Consider the following 19,184-nt stretch of genomic DNA (forward strand, 5'->3'; position numbering starts at 1 on the left):
GCTATGGGAGGAGGTCAGTATACATGCTGGCCCCTCCAGTTTGCATACAAACAACACAGAGGTGTGGAGGATGCCGTACTGACGCTGCTGCATAGGGCATATACGCGTCTTGAAAAGCCCAAGTCATTCATCAGGCTGGTGTTTGTGGACTTCTCGAGCGCCTTAAACACTGTCCAACCTCACCTGTTGGGGCGTAAGCTACTCCAGATGTCAATCCAATGTCAAATAGATGTCAATCCGCACCAGATCCTTTGGACCCTCTCTTTCCTGACTGACAGACAACAGCGGGTCAGAGTTAATGGTCACCTGAGCTCATCAAAATCTGTTTCCACAGGAGCCCCCAGGGCACTGTAATCTCACCGGTCTTGTATACAATGTACATGGATGATTGCAGGAGCACCAATACAGGTATGACAAACATAAAATATTCTGACGATACTGTGATCATGGACACTACAAACAACTCAGGACAACTACAGTCGGAGATGGACATTTTTGAAGGGTGGTGCAGGCGGAACTGCCTTGATCTCAACCCTTCAAAAACGAAGGAGGTGGTTGTCGACTTCCGCAAGAACCCCACCGCCATGCCCGCGATGCTTCATTGAATCTCTAATTACCTTTAACATTTCAGCTTGGTACAGTTCACTATCAAACATTCATCGCAATTCACTAAACAAAATCATAACATTGAACAGCAAAACAATTGGATTACAGCAGGAATCACATCACTCATCAGTATTTACAATAGGAGGGTTAAGCTGAAAGATTTGGGTATAGCTTTAGACACTACTCACATATTGCACAGCCACTATAGCCTGCTACCTTCGGGAAAAAGATACAGATCACTTGCATTTAGGACTGAGAGAGCCATATCAAGTTTTTTACCGACATCTATCCGGCTCATGAATTCATGATTTTCATGTGTGTGTTAGGCAAGCATGTGTGTATCCGTATGTACGTGGCTCACTAACACTGATTGACACTTTTAAAGTTTATCGAGTATTATTTATTTATGCAAATTTTAGCATTGTTTCTTTATCACTGTTTTTATCATGTGTGGTATCGTGCTGGCAGGCTTTCTTTTGCAAAAAATGATATTGAAATGTTGATTGTTTGTTTCTCTTGACTGTTTGTGTTTTATGTCGTATTGTTTGGTACATGAACAGCACACGTTGATGCTCTGCACAAATGAAGTTCCTAACGGATAAATAAAGTTCTTAAGTAAGTAAGCATCTTAAATGTCCACTGGAGGGCGGTGTTGACTTTGTTCACCATCATCAAGACGGCTGTATTTTATACAGTATAGTAGGCTTCAGCTAATTGAAATACATTGAAAATTAATTTAAAAAAAACAGCAACGAAAAAAGGAAAAAAGAGCAAAGCCAGAACGCCATACTATAATTAGCTATTTCATTTACAGCAGTCCCTCATTTATATCGTTTTTTTGGTTCCCAACATGACGGCGATATAGAATTTAATGTTAATAAATGAAATATTTTTGTATTTACAGCACTGAAAACCTTTTTGTGACTTTCTAAATACGGGTTTTAACATTTTAGAGCCCTGTTGACATGAAATATCATTTATAGTCACATTTACAGTCCCATTATTATTTGTTTACACCATATTGCGCAGCTGAAGGGACTCGAGACGGCTGCAAGCTAGCAAGCTAGTGAGCTAAGAAGCGAACAAGGTAACATAATGGCACAGATCAGTTTTATTCTGAACATGTGCACTCACCACGCCAGTCCAGACAAATCACGCCTACTTTATGAGTTCTAGTCCACCTGAGTCGTTCATATCTACTGTTGTTTTACTGCCCGTCCAGTGCTAACTATCAAGGTCCAAAGATTGTTTCATTGCTTACTCAAGTGCACAGCAAGGAGGCCCACGAGGACCCCAGCTCACGTCCCTGAAGCCAAAACCTTGACTTGCAGGCTCTGATCCCACCGACTCCTCCATCCTTTGTATATTTGGTCCAGCAGGAAGAGTTAAAGTGCAAAAGTGAGTGCATTCAAGGATCTGCTTTTGTGCTTTATAGTACATGTGCTATATAGTATCACTGGCTTAGTCCTGATCCCGAGGTGTGTCCTGGAGGCCTCCTACCGGTCGTTCGGACATGTACTGAACACCTCCCCAGAGAGGCAACCTGAATGAAGGAAGATGGGGTCAGCAGTGTCCTGTTTTGGTCGTCTGTGTGGGCGGCAGAAAAAGAAAGGTGAGACATTCAGCTTCCAATCTCCTTGTTGGCGGACTGTTTCACGTCATTTTCCAACAGAGGAGGAGAGACACTTGCAGGCCAATGACAGACATGTCAACCTGTCTCACCGATACGCTGTGAGTCCAGAAGATTGTAGGTATCGCAACACAATGTGAATGTCGGACGTCAACTCTCACTTCTTCCCGCGTCAGAACAACGCCATCAAGACGTCCAAATACAACATCTTCACCTTCCTGCCGCTGAACCTCTTTGAGCAGTTTAGGAGGCTCGCCAACTGCTTCTTTCTCTTTCTCTTTACACTCCAGGTAAGACAGATGTTGCTGATTTGTTGAACAACACAACTACGGATGACGTTAGTCCCATAATATCATTCATTCATTCATTTTCTACCGCTTATCCTCACAAATTATAAAAATTACTATAAAATATAATGATAAAAAACAATATAAATATGTGCCCCAAGATTGGCTGGCGATCAGTCCAGCATGTATCCTGCCTTTCCCCCGAAGTCACTTGGCATAGGCTCCAGCATACCCACGACCCGAGTGAGGATAAGCGGTATAGAAAAGGGATGGATGGAAGAAAACAATGAATAATAGGAGTGGGAGAGTGACTATAGGGGTGTTATTTCATGTCTATAGGGCTCTAATTATTACTTCATCAATGGATGTGTCAAAGCTGTCTGTGTATGTGTGTTTTGACAGCTCATCCCACAGATCTCCTCGCTTGCCTGGTTCACCACCGCAGCCCTTCTCATTGTGGTGCTCTCTATAACAGCGGTCAAAGACGCCTCCGATGATATAGTGAGCCAACATTTCAATATTGCACTTTCATCATTGTCTGAGCCAAGTTATCACTGTTGATTGTGTTCTTTCTTCCTATGCTTCATTCAAATAGAACAGACACAAAAGTGATAAAGAAGTGAACAACCGGGAAGTGAGCGTCCTCATCAACGGCGAGTGAGTCAAATAAAAGGACAAATTTGTGCTTCTCACCTCACACATCATAAACAGTTATTTGATTATATATTTTTTCAATTCTGGCAGACTTCAAAGTGAAAAGTGGATGAATGTTGAAGTTGGAGATATCGTTAAACTAGAAAATAACCAGTTTGTCACAGTAAGTAACACAACAATTTTACACTACAATACAGTAGATTACATACATTTGGGCACACTGTTGGTCTAAACCTAAATGCATTTTAATTTTGTGTTACACATATAAGAAGAATTCTTATATGTGAACCGTTACACAACATTGCATCTTGTTAAAGCATCTTTCTGCTGGTGGGTGTTGATTGAATTGACCCATGAGACATTTCAATGTGCTGGATCCATCGCTGCAGAACTTCTTATTTAAAATCAAATGACTTAGAATTTAAAGCCTAAAGAAGAAGGAAGAAGGGATCGACTGTACTGCTGGAAAGTGCATATTTTTAGTAACTACCAGGGTCCCAAAGTTGATATTCCATGAATTGAATGTAGTGTTTGCTGGTTTTGTGGTGTCTATCTGGTTATCTTTGCAGGCAGACCTTCTTTTGCTCTCCAGCAGCGAGCCTCTCAATCTGGTCTATGTTGAAACAGCAGAACTAGACGGGTGTGTACAGTATGTGTACTTTTTATTCCCGTCTCTCCTTCTCATGTGCTTGTGGTGTCCTCCAGCGAAACCAATCTGAAAGTGAAACAGGCTCTTACCGTCACTGGAGAGCTAGGAGGCAGTACTGAAGCACTGGCCGGCTTCAATGGTAAGCAGAGGCTGTTTTTTTTCCCTCTAGAGCTCTAGAAACACCTTGAACACCTCATAATCACACATTGCAGTGCTCGAAAGTAGGAAAGATGGAGACACATACAGAGTTGTTCATCATTCTGTGTGGTTTCTGTGAACAAGTGAACCGCACATATAGACCTAATAAGGACAATTTAAGGATTCCTGGCTGGAATCTGTCTATAGCAGGGGTGTCCAATCTTTTTCCAGTGATGGCCACATCACAAACAATTGTAAACAAATATTATATATATATTATATATATATATATATGTATATATATATAAAATGTAAAAAATATTAAATATTACATTTATTTAACTCTATGTCGCAAAAATTACATAATTTTTCCTCATAATATTATATTATTAAAATAAAAACTTTTTTCTTGTTAGAATGTGACTTCTTTCTCTCTTTATATTTTGATTTTATTGTCATAAAATTATAGCATGGTGTCCCAACTCTAAAAGGACAGCAATACATGGATGCTTTGTTTGTTACGATAACCGGTAACGATATTGACATATTTGTGGCAATACGTTTTTTCGAAAACAGGATTCTTCCAAAACCAGGGTACATGAAAACTGGTTCCTCTGTATATACAAAAAGATGACTCTGTCACTCCACTGCTGTGTCTTTCAGGTGAAGTAAGATGTGAAGCCCCCAACAACCGTCTGGACAGACTGAAAGGGACGCTAACAGTGAATGGACAAATGTACTCTTTGGACAATGACAAAGTGCTCCTACGAGGATGCACTCTGAGAAACACAGAGTGGTGCTTTGGACTGGTTATCTTTGCAGGTAAACCACTTTACTATATATGGAATTAAGGTGGCATCAAACAGACGTAACTCTTTAAGCCAGTGGTGTCCAAACACATTCTAAAAATATGAACAAGAAAATAGAACGGGAAAAATGGTAAAATGAGCAGTAATTTTACAAGAATAAAGTAAGAATATTTAAATTTGCTAATTTCCTGATCAAATACAGCAAGGGCCTCTCTAGAGTTCATTGGGGGCCATTTTTATTGGCACAACAAGAAGACAAAAAAATCCGCAAAACTTATATAAAGACAGCAAAAATGAAAAATAAAGCAGAGATGCATTCTTTTCTGAAATACAAAAAAGGAAACCTCCTGTCTTTCATCAAGGAAAAATAAATTGTTTCTACCCTTTTTAGTTCTTTAGTAATTAGCAATACAACATATGTAAGTTTCAGGAAAATTTCAACCAAAAACCAGTTTTCTCCCTTTGACTCAAATTTTTTGCTTTTGTGACAGCTATACCACCACATAAACACAAAAAGGTTGTTTTATATCAAAATAATAACTTGATAGACTTCCTGTTTGATCCCTGACCGAACCCTCACGGGTCGAGGTCCAGTGGTGCATGTGTGGAGCTGATTAACAAAATAGTAAAAGTAAAATCAGGAAAGAAAGAAACATGTTTTTTGGAAAAGTTCTGAACTTCCAAGTGAAGGCAAGTTGTGGGAAGTGGATTGCATAGCTCTCGGCCGACGGCGTGTATAGGCCCGGTACGACGAGACCTGTGCGCCGCAAACCACAACTCGCTAAAACACGGACAAACAACTGGCGGTGTCAAGAAAACGAAGGGTGGATGCAACCAGGCTGTACCGTGAGTGTAACAATGAGCTGCAACGCGGAGAATGATAGTGACGAAGGGACTAATGAAATGGAATATACGCAGGTTAAAATGGCAAGGCAACAATCGTGGTCAGAGGCAAGCAGTGGCGTAGATAATGATGGAAGACAAACTAAGAAAAAAATGTGCGCAAAAGTAAGCAATAAAGAAGGGCCCTGGGGCTGAATGGAAAGTAATTGTCACAATGACTAAGGATAAAGGACACTTTCACCCAGTACATCTGACCAAAGCAATAGAAAAAGAAATAGGGAAAGTCAAATATGCCAAAATGCTCAATAATAGAATAGCAGCAACTAATAAAAAACAACAAGAAAATATAATGAAACTGAAATATCTTGATGGTGGAGAGGTAAAAGTACATATTCCAGGATTTGCAGCAACAGTCAGAGGAGTTATATCAAATGTACCACTGGAAATGACAATAGAAGAAGTCAGGAGAGAAATTCGAGGAGGAAAAATAATTGAGGTCAAAAGACTTCAAACCAACAGAGGAGGAATGAAAAGTGATAGCCTATCTGTACTCGTTGTCTTTGAAAAAACAACGCCAGATGAGATATAGGTTGTGTAAACTTTAGGGTGAGGGAATATATCCCACAACCACTAAGATGCTTTAAATGCCAGAGGATGGGACACACAGCACAGCAATGTCACTGGAGGCAAAGATGTCCAAGATGTGGTGGAGAACACGATTATGGGAAATGTGCTAGTGACGCCAAGCTTAAGTGCTGCAACTGTGGAGGACAACATAGTGCTGCATATGCTGGATGTGAAGTCCAAAGGCATGCCAAAGAAGTGCAAAGATATAAAATCGAGAACAAAGTATCCTATGCTGAAGCAGTGAAGAACATAGGTGTGGGTGGAAGTAAGCAAAATAAACCAGTAGACATGCCGGGAACCAGAACTGAGTATACAGGACATGCAGCAGGGCTGCCCCAGAGAACAGGCCCCAGAAAACCTCAAATAGAATGGCCTGCCCCCAACAGAAATGTAAACATAAGTGCATAATAGTAGACATAAAAGTAGACACCTTAGTTGTGAAGAAAAAACATTTTGTAGCATTAATATGCAAAGTTATCAATGTGGCCATTAAGCAAGAAAGGACAAGTGACAGGATTAAAACCATTGAGCATTTTTTAAACATCCAGGACATAAAAGCAGAGGAAATAAACAGTATGCTAACCATTCCAAATGATGCAGGTTCTCAACAAGTTCACTAAAATCATAATGGTACTCCATATCCTACAATGGAATGCAAGAAGCTTGATAGCAAATGGACAAGAATTCAAGAAATATACATGGCTCAGACCACACCTAGATTTTATAGTGTATGGATATCAGTCAGTGAGATACGACAGAAAGGAAAACCAAGGTGGAGGTTGTGCAACATTCATAAGGGATGGAATAGCATTCAGTAGATTAACAACTTCAACAGAAATAGAATGTGTGATTATAGAAGTATACCAATCAAATAGAAAAATAATTATTATTAATATTTATAACCCCTGTAAATCATTACATATAGAAACATTAGTGAAGTTAACAACGAGGCATGAAGGCAAGCAGATATGGTTTGGGGACTTTAATGCACATAATAGTCTATGGGGTAGTAGGCAAACAGATCATGACGGAACTGTTATGGAAGAGTTTATGGATATCAGACAGCTTGTATGTTTAAATAAAGGAAATGGTACAAGGATAAATATACGATCAAATACAATGTCATGCATTGACCTAACTTTGGTGTCTCATAACTTGGCAAGTTATTGTTAGTGGAATGTTAATGAAAATACAAATATAGGAAGTGATCATTTCCCAATTATATGTACAATAAACACTGAAATAAATATACAAGGCCGGCCCAGACATTAAAAAATGGACATTCTCTAAAGCAGATTGGGGGAAATTCAGGGAGAAATGCTGTAAAGCAGCTAAAATAATTCCAATGGAAGGTGGTATTGAAGAATGCGCTTCAGAAATCACAAAACACATATTGAAAGCAGCAGTGGAGAGCATTCCTTGTAGAACAGTTGGGGGGAGGAGAGGAAAATGGTCCCATGGTGGAATGACAATTGCTCCACAGCCGTAAAAGAACGGAATAACGCGCTAAGAACGTTAAGGAAGAATCTTAATCAAGAAAACCTAATAAAATATCAGAGGAAAAAAGCTTTAGTTCGGAAAGTAATTAAGAGCAGTAAACAAAATTCATGGAAGGATTACTGCTCTTCCATTGGAAGGGAAACCAAGATAGGGGCTGTATGGTCAATGCTGAAGAAGATGAGTGGGAAAAAAGCGTTTGATAAAATACCTGTATTAGAAGATGAAGGAGTAATTGCTCTGACAGATAAAGAAAAAGCAAATATGTTGGGGAAAAAGTTTGTTAGTGTGCATAGTGGTGATCATCTATATCAGGGGTCGGGAACCTTTTTGGCTAAGAGAGCCATGAAGGCCAGATATTTTAAAATGTGTATCTGAGAGCCATATACATTTTTTTTAAACATTGAATGCAATAAAATGTGTGCATTTTTATGTAAGACCAACAGTTTTAGATATAATGGGCTCTAATTATGTAGACCAGGCACACTACCCCACACCAAGGGGGTGTGGCCAGCACACTTTCGTGAGCAGCGCAATGTCTAATAATAAATCTAATACTTGTTGCCATTAATACAACTTCTGCTGCTGCATGGTTTTGCACCGTACTCCGTACACGTATTTCATTCTTTTGGCCATCTTCGTCAGAAGGCTTGGTTCTGCAGCTTTAGCTAGGTGACTATTTGACTAAAGGAGGAAAGTTTATATTTACATGTTGACATCTCAATGACCGAGGTAGACTACCGCATTACCCAGTAATAATCAAGTTTTGGTGTTTGACCTGGAAAATATCATCAGGAAAGATAGATATGGTCGGCCGTATTGCAGTAGAAAATAAATGGACGGATTAAAATGCATAAGAAAGTTGTTGATTTTGAATATTATTTTTAACAGTCATTTCCGTGATGTTTACTTTAAAATGTTAGCAAAAATACATTTTTATTGTGGTAAGAAACGCTTGAGAGCCAGATACAGTCATCAAAAGAGCCCTACCTGGCTCCCGAGCCATAGGTTCCCTACCTCTGATCTATATGATAATCATAGAAGGAGAAAATAAATGATGATAATAGATAATAGAAATGTGTATATTAAACAAGATCAAGAAGATGGCGTGATGGATACTGAAATTAATATGAATGAATTGATAATAGCATTAGATAGATTAGATTAGTAAAAACACTGCTGCAGGAGAAGACCAGCTGAGTTATGTTATGTTTCAGAAATTGCCGGAAAATATGATGGAAAGAATACTTTACCTATTTAATAAGATATTGGGAAGAAGGAAAACTACCGGAATATTGGAAAAGCGCATTAATACTTCCATTTAATAAACCTGGCAAGGATCCAAAGAGTCCCGAAAACTACAGACCCATTGCTCTAACCTCACACCTATGCAAGTGGATGGAGAAAATAATAGCCAGGAGACTCCAGCATTTCCTGGAAAGTCAAGAGCTGTATGCACCATACCAGTGTGGCTTATAAAAGGACGGTCAACAATGGATGCTGTAGTTAAAGTATGCAATGAAATAGAGAAGACATTTAAAATGAAACAGCTGATGAATATTATATTTTTTGATATCGAAAAAGCATATGACTCTATGTGGCGAGAAGGGCTATTGATCAAGATGAACAAGATGGGAATAAAAGGCAGGCTATATAACTGGGTTCTTGATTTCCTATCTGATGGAAAATTTAAAGTAAAGGTTGGAGTGGAAATATCTAACGAATATCATATAGAAAACGGCATCCCACAAGGCAGTGTTATTAGCCCAGTATTATTTAATATAATGATAAATTATATATTTATGGATATAGATAGAAGGATTGGATCCGGCTTATACGCAGATGATGGGGCCATATGGGCAAGGGGACCAGACCTCTCAAATGTAAACAGCAAAACTAAGGAAGCAATTAAGAAAGTCGAAAAATGGTCGTATGATTGGAGCTTTAAGTTATCGCCCACTAAGTCTTGCTACATGGTCATAACCAAGAAAAAAGGCATTAAAAACCAGAACCCGAAGCTGTATGACCAAAATATGGTTAAAGTGGATGCATTTAAATATCTTGGGATATGGTTGGATCAGAAAGGTACATGGAAAATTCATGTAGAAAAGGTAGTAGATAAATGGAAAAAGATAATTAATTTAATGAGAGCTGTTACAGGTACAGCATGGGGAGCAGATAAACAATCACTGATGTATATATACAGAGCTTTGATGAGAGCAAAAATAGACTATGGTAGTTTTGTTTATGCAGCTGCAGCTAAAACACATTTATTGAAAATAGAAAGAAATATACACAAAGCGTTCAGGATTTGTACAGGTGCAATTCGATCAACTCCGATGAAAGCAATGTAGATTGAGGTAGGAGAAGTACCGTACGATTTCAGAAGAAACCAACTTATGCTGACATACTGGAGTAAACTGAAAGGATGCCGACACGGACACCTGGCTAAGAGTGTCATTCCGGACTGTTGGGTGTATAATTCAACAAAAAGCAATACCTTTGGATGGAAAATTAAAGGCATAGCAGAGGAATATAAATTAAATACTATTGATATTAATAATCCAATACCCATTAGTAATGTTCCTATCTGGCTTTTCCCCAAACCGGAAGTAGATATAGATATAAGTAAGTGGGATGATGGGGGGAAAGGAGTTAAAACAAGTCAATATATAAGAAATAAATATTATATGTTATTTAGATATATATACAGATGGCTCAAAAAAGAGTTTATATACCATCAATGAACTATAGCATTGCAAAAAGAATCCCAGATCAGCACTCAGTTTATACAGCTGAAATGATGGCAATCATTATGGGATTGCAATGGATAGAGGAAGTTAAACCAGAGAGAGTGGTATGTTGTGTAGATTCTTTGTCAGCCTTATATAGTATTAAAAGTATGAAATCAAGTAGAGAGGATTTATTATTGGAAATACACCAAAGACTATTCCAACTAAGAATGCAAAAAATAGAAATAAGATTCTGCTGGATACCTGCACATCTCGGAGTGGAGGGGAATGAGGGAGCTGATCAAATAGCTAAAAGAGGGACAAGAATGGTGGACATGATTAATGTACCCATGGGTAAAGGAGAAATAAAGGCAATTGTCAAAAAACAAATCATGGAAAAATGGCAAAGCAGATGGGATAGGGATAAAAAGGGAAGGCAATACTACAAAGTACAAAAAGATGTTAAAACACAAGGGGTGAAGATGAAAAACAGAAAAGAGGAAACTGTCTTAACAAGGTTAAGTTTTGATCATACTGGGTTAAATAAAACATTGTTTTTAGTAGGCAAAAGCACATGTGAAGTATGTAAAGAATGTAATACCATAGAAAATGTGGAACATGTACTGCTACATTGTAGGAAATATAGGGAAGAGAGAATTAAGCTAAGGGAAAGAATTATTAAAATAGGAAAGGTGTGGAGCATGGAGAGTTTATTAGGGACAGTTGGTGAGGGTGTTAGAAAAATACAGAGGGCGGTGATAAGGCATTTACAGGACTGTATAAAAAGAATATAGATTAGTGAAACAAATATTACAAATATCAGGATTATATAATATTATAATATTTATTAACATTATTATTAATAGTAATATTATATGATATCGCTACTACTCACCCGAACAAAAGTAAGTAAAATGCCCATAGATACATATTCTGGTACAGTGGGTGGCGGTATGCACCTTTTAAAGTCATGGATGCAACCCGCCATTAAACCAAAAGAAGAAGAAGAAGAAGAAAATAACAACTTAACTTAACAAATTTTCACATATAGAACGGAACTGTGTGTGTGCACGCATTTTACTTCTGCACACTACACTTCCTCCTTGCTTTTATAGATGTTGTTTCCATTCAGATTCACATGCAGAGTCGTTTTTATGGCGGCAAAGTGCTCTAAAAGTCTTTAGTATTGAATGAGTTAATCACTCTACCCACCTTTTGCAGGTCCTGACACCAAGCTGATGCAAAACAGCGGGAAGACGACATTCAAACGGACCAACATCGATCACCTCATGAATGTCTTGGTGCTTTGTGTACGTTTGTGTAACACAGAACTGTCATATTTTATTTTGGACACTTTGGAATCGTCTTTTTTTTTAATAAAAGCAATCTTCACTCGCTAAATGTACTGCAAAAAAGGTCAGTAAGGATAATTCATAATGCCGCCAACAGAGAACATACTAACTCCTTATTTCTAAAATCACAAATAGAGACACGGCAACAGCTGACGACATGGAAGAGATTAAAAAAGCATTGAATTTTATGTCTGGTGAGCTTGCTAAGCTAACATCACAACAGGAACGACTAATCGGATTGGTGGAGGAAGTAAAAAACCTTGAAGGCAATGCTAATGGAAAAAGACAGAAGGATTATTGTGCTGGAGCAGAGGGTGGACGAATTGGAACAATACACGAAAAGAGACAACTTGGTACTAACAGGTCTGGAAACGCGACGCCGAACTTATGCACGAGCAACAGCTAACTTGGAGACAACAGAAGATGCACCACGGGAAGAACTACTGACACTGGAGCAAAAAATACTTAAACTTGCTGATATAGTTAATTTCCAAACAGCTCAAATAATGCATAAGGCTAAAAACAACCAATTACCTAAAAATGTCATCCAATACTTCTCTACAAGAGAGGAGGAATATGATCTCAGGGAAAAAGTAAATTTGAAACACTTAGATTACGTTAAAAAGCCATAGCATTTCAGTATGTGGAATCAAACTATGGAATGGATTGAGTAAGACCCTCAAACAATGCACAACGATGAGCCAATTCAAGAAACAATACAAGCAGTTGATGTTTGCTAAATACAAGGATGAAGAGTCTTGAACCAGTCATGATGTGCTATATATATCACTATATTGACACGCACTATGGTACCCATTATGTCATTGTATGGTCATATCACCTCGTACTTCGGTACAAAAAAATATCATAACGATCATAACTACAAACAAAAAAAAAAAAAAAAAAACTGTATTATGGAAAGCAGGAAGTGAACAAATGTAACAGTTACTGATCTTAAAAGTACCAGGTGGAGTGGTAGGATTTAATAAACTTTGCTTCTTCCTACTCCTTTTGGACATGTGGAACTGTGAACTGATTATGTGATGCATTCAATTGTAATCTGATGCATGTCCAAATGAAATAAAACCATCACCATTACCATTAATGTCCAACCTTTTTCCACCATCAGATCTTTGTCTTCCTGCTGTTCATGTGCTCCATCCTGGCCGTTGGTCACGCAATCTGGGAGACGAAGGAGGGTTCAGCGTTCACCGTGTTCCTCCCGGGAGAACCCGGCGTCAAGGCGCCTCTCTCGTCATTCCTAACCTTCTGGTCCTACGTCATTCTTCTCAATACAGTCGTGCCTATGTCTCTCTTTGTCAGGTAAACTCCGCCGCAAAAAAAAGATCAAAAAAGGATGTCGATTTTTCTCACCTGGCTTTAATACGTTCAGCGTGGAGGTCATCCGTCTTGGGAATAGTTTCTACATCGACTGGGACAGGAAGATGTATTACCCCAAGTGTGACACTCCCGCTCAGGCGAGGACCACCACTCTGAACGAGGAGCTTGGTCAGATCAAATACATCTTCAGTGACAAGACGGGCACCCTGACACAGAATATCATGACCTTCAATAAGTGCTCCATCAACGGCAAAAATTACGGTGAGCAGATGATGCCGTACTCCACAGATGAATACATGAATATGATCACATATGGGCTTTTATTTCAGGGAACTTTTCTGGACAGAAGATGGAAGAGGTGAGATATGTCGGTATGGACATAATTCAAAAATAAAGTAATCCAATCCAAAGATGATAAATCTCAGTTTCCTTTCTGGAGAAAGGTTGATTTCTCGTGGAACCAGCTGGCCGACCCATTGTTCATTTTTCATGACCACAGTCTGGTAGAAACGATCAAGGAGGGCAACATGGAGGCTCAGGCCTTCTTCCGTTTGCTAGCATTGTGCCACACCGTGATGCCTGAAGAAAAGAAAGAAGGTGAGCTCCTCCTCATCACATTGTCTACAGTTCTAATACAAAATCATCACTTTCCTCCCAGGGGAGCTGTACTATCAGGCTCAGTCTCCTGATGAAGGTGCTCTAGTCACCGCCGCAAGAAACTTTGGATTCGTGTTCTGCTCACGCACACCAGAGACCATCACGGTCATAGAGATGGGCGCAAGGGTCACCTACGACCTTTTAGCTGTGCTGGACTTCAATAATGAGCGCAAGAGGATGTCAGTCATAGGTGAGACTGTTGTGTTTTAAGCTGTGGTGGGTGGTGCATTTCATACCAAAGGCCTGCAGTCGGTAACTCATTCACAACTTCACTGCGTTTTCCAGTACGTAACCCTGAGGGGAAGCTGACTCTGTACTGCAAAGGAGCAGACACCATCATCTTCGAGAGGCTGCAGCCCTCCTGTAACAAACTGATGGGAACCACCTCAGAACATCTCAATGTCAGTCTTTGGATTTTTCCTTGAAATCAAAAGTGTTGTCATGATTCGCCTTTTGAACTCTGACCTTAGGAGTATGCAGGCGACGGGCTTCGCACATTAGTTCTGGCTTACAAGGATTTGGACGAGTGTTACGTGAAGGAGTGGATGCAGCGCCACCAGGAGGCCAGCATTGCCATCGACGGGAGAGAGGAGAAACTTGATCAACTCTATGATGAGATTGAAAAAGACTTGTTGGTCAGTCATTGCTTCATACATGGATATTATGGCACATTGGATTATGATCATTTTAATTTGTATTGTTTTACCAACAAAAGAAACATTGAAAGAAGTCAGGGTGCAGAGCGCAAAATTGACAATGCAACTATTGTATAATTCAATTAATCAATAAGAATTGGATTATTAATAATACAATAATAACTATTATTCATTGTGTACATGTGTTTTAGCTCCTGGGAGCAACGGCTGTAGAAGACAAGTTGCAGGATGGTGTCCCACAGACCATAGAGCAGCTGGCGAAGGCCGGCATCAAAATATGGGTGTTGACCGGAGATAAACAAGGTTAGTATTCAGGAGATATTTTAGTGTGACACTATGGGATTAGTTTGTGATTGCTGATATGAAATCAATGTTTTTTTCTGGATCAATTGGCGTGTATTTTCAAATGTACACTTCAAATGATGGTATTCTGGACTCCAGAATCCAGAATCTGGAGATTTGATTCAAAAAGAGCGCAATCGGCACAATTGCTACAGCAACCACATATAAACCGAAATCTGAATTTTCACCAGAGACAGCTGAGAATATCGGCTATTCCTGCAACATGCTGCGAGAAGAGATGAGGGACGTGTTTGTTGTGTCTGCAAATACAGCAGAAGATGTCAAAGAAGAGCTCCGGTATGTTTTTCCACTATGTAGGTCCTGGAAAGTTCTTACACACATGATGCGAAACAGTAAATTAGCAAGACCGAATACTCATGATATCATGATTTTAGGAGTGCAAGAAAGAAAATGTGTCCCACAGCTGCAGAGGAACCAACTGTAACCAAAGCTCGTGCAGGCCTCTTCTGGCATCAGAAGACAGAAACTGTGCATGATGACAAAGTGGAGGGAGAATATGCTCTTGTTATAAATGGACACAGTCTGGTAAGAAGATCATTTGCTGAATCTGCTATTTCTCTCTCTTGGCCTCAGTGCTTTGTTTCACTAGCTTCCATCTGACCCTCAGGCCTTTGCCTTGGAGAAAGGCTTGGAGTTGGAACTATTGAGGACAGCATGCATGTGCCAAACAGTGATTTGCTGCAGGGTCACCCCACTACAGAAAGCCCAAGTTGTTGAACTGGTGAAGAAATACAAGCAGGCAGTCACTTTGGCCATCGGGGATGGGGCCAACGACGTCAGCATGATCAAGGGTATCATTCCACAGTCGCAGGAACATCTTAGAATTCAATGATTCTCACTTCCTGTTCGTCCATCAGCTGCACATATTGGTGTTGGTATCAGCGGTCAGGAGGGCATGCAGGCTGTTCTGTCCAGCGATTACTCCTTTGCCCAGTTCCGCTACCTGCAGCGCCTCCTGCTGGTGCACGGGCGCTGGTCCTATCTGCGCATGTGCAAGTTTCTACAGTATTTCTTTTACAAGAACTTTACCTTCACCTTTGTGCATGTCTGGTACGCCTTCTTCTGCGGGTTCTCAGCACAGGTACCCCCACACATTTTATATCACTCGGTAGGTCTCGATGGTGGATAGTGATATTCATAGTTTATATATTTATATATTCTGTGTAATGTAACGGCTGTCTAATTAACGACCAGAGTTGAAAACCCACCCTTAAAACTTTAAAGTACATAACACATGCTACAAAAGCGGGCTAGAGGTAACCAACAGGCAGGCCCATACAATTTCTGGAGTTGCTCCTACGCTACCTCTCAGCAATGTCCATAGAAACTGTCAATTTTTCCATTTTAGATCTGCTAACATATTTTTTTCTTTACTAATTGATAGACTGTGTATGACCAGTGGTTTGTCAGCATGTACAACGTACTCTACACAGTTCTCCCAGTCGTTGGCATGAGTCTCTTTGACCAGGTATGCAATACACCCAGCTCACACTTTATGTAGTATAACTGCGTAGTAGAACAAGATTTGATCTAAGAAATATTAAAAAAGGTTTCCTCGGTTTCTTTCTCTCGCCACTTTGTGTGATATGGACTTGGACTTAGTCTGTGTTGGTTATAATTTCCTTCTTTGCAACCATTTTTCTTTCTGCAGGATGTGAATGACCACTGGAGTTTCCGTTACCCTCAGCTTTACTCACCGGGGCCTTTGAACGTTTACTTCAATAAGACGTCTTTCGTCCGCTGCGTGATGCACAGCTGCTACAGCTCCCTCGTCGTCTTTTTTATCCCGTGGGCGGCCATGCACGACACGGTGCGGGATGACGGCAAAGACATTGCGGATTATCAGTCCTTTGCTTTATTGGTGCAGACGTGTCTCCTTATTGTGGTCAACATCCAGGTGACGGCATACAGTACATACTCACTGTCATTTTGTACCAATCGTGAATTTTGGAAACGGTTCTGCGATCCACCAGTTAGAATAATCAAATAAAATCGAATAAATGCAATGTACTTAACATTCACAAACCCAAATGTTGCAGCTTTGTCTCGACACCTATTACTGGACAGCCGTGAACCAGTTCTTTATGTGGGGCAGCCTGGCACTCTACTTCGCCACCACGTTCGCCATGCACAGCAACGACATGTTCTTCATCTTTGCCTCCGTATTTCCTTTCATTGGTGAGTGACTGCAGTTCATTATGAGAGGACTGTGCAGAAATAAGTGTCGCTACCATGCTCTGGGTGCTTGTGTGCTTACGGATAACTGCGTTTGCGACTGCAGGTACAGCTCGGAGCTCCCTCAACCAGCCTAACGTGTGGCTGACGATGTTCTTGACGTGCCTCCTTTGTGGTTTGCCGGTGATGGCTTTCCGTTTCATGATCATTCAGCTTAAACCCACCATCAATGACAAGGTACCACAATTATGATGGGTCTCTTTTAGATTAGGATTTAGGATTTGCCCAAATAATGAGGCCAGCTTTGGATACGTATGTCAGTAGAGCTTGAGTACAGTGTAGACCTCCACCAAGGCCAAATTCCTAACAACAGTTGTTGATTGTATTTACTATATTTGTTTGTTCAGCCGTTAAATTACTTCCAAGTTCATGTGCACTTTTCCTTTAAGACCAAATGTGTCTTATTCTTGGGAGACATAATGAAATACAATAAGTGAATTAAGAAGTGATGTTGATGGCCACTGTGTTTGTGCTTATTCATCCGCGTTTGCTGTAACTACTTCTTGAGCACGGACCGAAATTACGTTTAATTCACAAAACGGCTGCACCGACATCAAGTGGTTAGCGCGCAGACCTCACAGCTAGGCGTCTTGAGTTCAATTCCACCCTCGGCCATCTCTGTGTGGAGTTTGCATGTTCTCCCCGTGCATGCGTGGGTTTTCTCCGGGGACTCCGGTTTCCTCCCACATTCCAAAAACATGCTAGGTTAATTGGCGACTCCAAATTGTCCATAGGTATGAATGTGAGTGTGAATGGTTGTTTGTCATATTTTCCCAAAACACATGGTTGAATTCCTACGTCCCACTGTATTATCCGCAGGTGAGACATAAGGTACGTACGGAGACATTGCCTCCTCCTGATCCTCGCCATCCACCACCAAGGCGCACCAGCACTCGTCGGTCCAGCTACGCCTTCTCTCACACCGAGGGCTACGGCAATCTGATCACATCCCGTAGATTCCTGCTGAAACTCCCCTTAAAGAGTTGGCCTACCCTGTTCAATAAGACCAGTTCTCCTCTGGTGCAGAACCAGCCACAGCTCTACCGTATGGTGCCAGAGGAGTTCAGGTGAAAGGGTAATCTTGATATCTCACAATCCATTATAAGACTCTCCCACAGTGCAAAATGTTAATGAGTTGTAGTCACACTGGCCACTCTGTGTCACTAGTAACATGCATCAGATTTAACAATACTAACACAATAATAGTAATAATAATGGTCATCATCATATTAACACTGTTTAGGCCCTCCTCCAGCTATACTCTTCCTGTCCATGTGTCTGGAAAATGTATATTGAAACACACAGAAGTCTTATTTACGTCGGAAATCTACCATATATGGTGATATAGTTGTAAAGGTAACTATAGGGGTGTTATTTCATGGCTAGAGGGCTCTAATAATGATAAAAGTGGTATTTTATGCTCTAACTATGAAAAAGGGCTACATGAGGCTACACTCCTCTGCACTCTATGTCTGTATGTTACTGGCCCTGCCTCCCCCCACCAAGACAAAGAGACTCTTGGACTGATAAAAGGGCTCACTCCGTTCATCCCGTTGTTCTATGGACCAAATGCATCAAGGTACTGAAATCGAGTGAACTTCCTGCTAGTTTGGAGGTGGGAAACAAAGAAAGACACACATGCACATGGCAATATTTTGAGGCTGACAATGAGATTGAGTTTGTGTGATTAATTAATTCATTTGTCATCCCAGGCCAAGACTCACATTTTTAAAAACTATTGAATTTATTTAAAAAATTGAGAGTTTGGGGTGTGGTTTCACTGGTGGAGAGAAGAAATAAACTGCTCAATGACAAATGTGTCTGTTTATTCTGCAGAAGGAGCCGCATGGTAGAATAGTGGTTAGCATGTGGGCCACACAGTCTGGAAATTGCAAAGCTCTGGGTTGGAATTTCTGTTTTGGCATTTCAGTGTAGAATTTGTATGTTCTCTCCATGCACGTGTTGGTTTTCTCTGGGTACTATGGTTTCCTCCCACATGGTAGGTTCATTGCACTCTAAATCATTCATAGGCGTGAACGGTTATTTGTTTATTTGTACCCTGCAATTGGCTGGCGAGCAGTCCATTGCAATATTAAGTGCAGAGAGAA

General features: G+C 40.2%; 1 protein-coding gene across 1 annotated transcript; it reads left to right on the forward strand.

Annotated features, from left to right (window-relative positions):
* The first annotated feature begins 279 nt into the window (after positions 1-279).
* On the forward strand, positions 280-18,799 carry LOC131110876 (phospholipid-transporting ATPase ID-like). The gene is made up of 28 exons (XM_058064014.1): positions 280-2,004; positions 2,072-2,218; positions 2,279-2,337; positions 2,413-2,526; positions 2,926-3,024; positions 3,119-3,180; positions 3,268-3,340; positions 3,747-3,817; positions 3,883-3,965; positions 4,628-4,786; positions 11,694-11,782; positions 12,954-13,147; positions 13,218-13,426; positions 13,495-13,523; positions 13,591-13,762; positions 13,824-14,012; positions 14,108-14,223; positions 14,293-14,457; positions 14,670-14,781; positions 15,012-15,117; positions 15,216-15,366; positions 15,449-15,632; positions 15,699-15,922; positions 16,226-16,309; positions 16,493-16,738; positions 16,881-17,019; positions 17,123-17,253; positions 17,896-18,799. The coding sequence occupies exons 2-28, from the start codon at positions 2,164-2,166 to the stop codon at positions 18,145-18,147; spliced, it is 3,567 nt and encodes a 1,188-aa protein (XP_057919997.1). The 5' UTR covers positions 280-2,004; positions 2,072-2,163; the 3' UTR covers positions 18,148-18,799.
* Positions 18,800-19,184: the final 385 nt, after the last annotated feature.

The sequence above is a fragment of the Doryrhamphus excisus genome, chromosome 2 (assembly GCF_030265055.1).
Source record: "Doryrhamphus excisus isolate RoL2022-K1 chromosome 2, RoL_Dexc_1.0, whole genome shotgun sequence".
NCBI lineage: Eukaryota > Metazoa > Chordata > Actinopteri > Syngnathiformes > Syngnathidae > Doryrhamphus > Doryrhamphus excisus.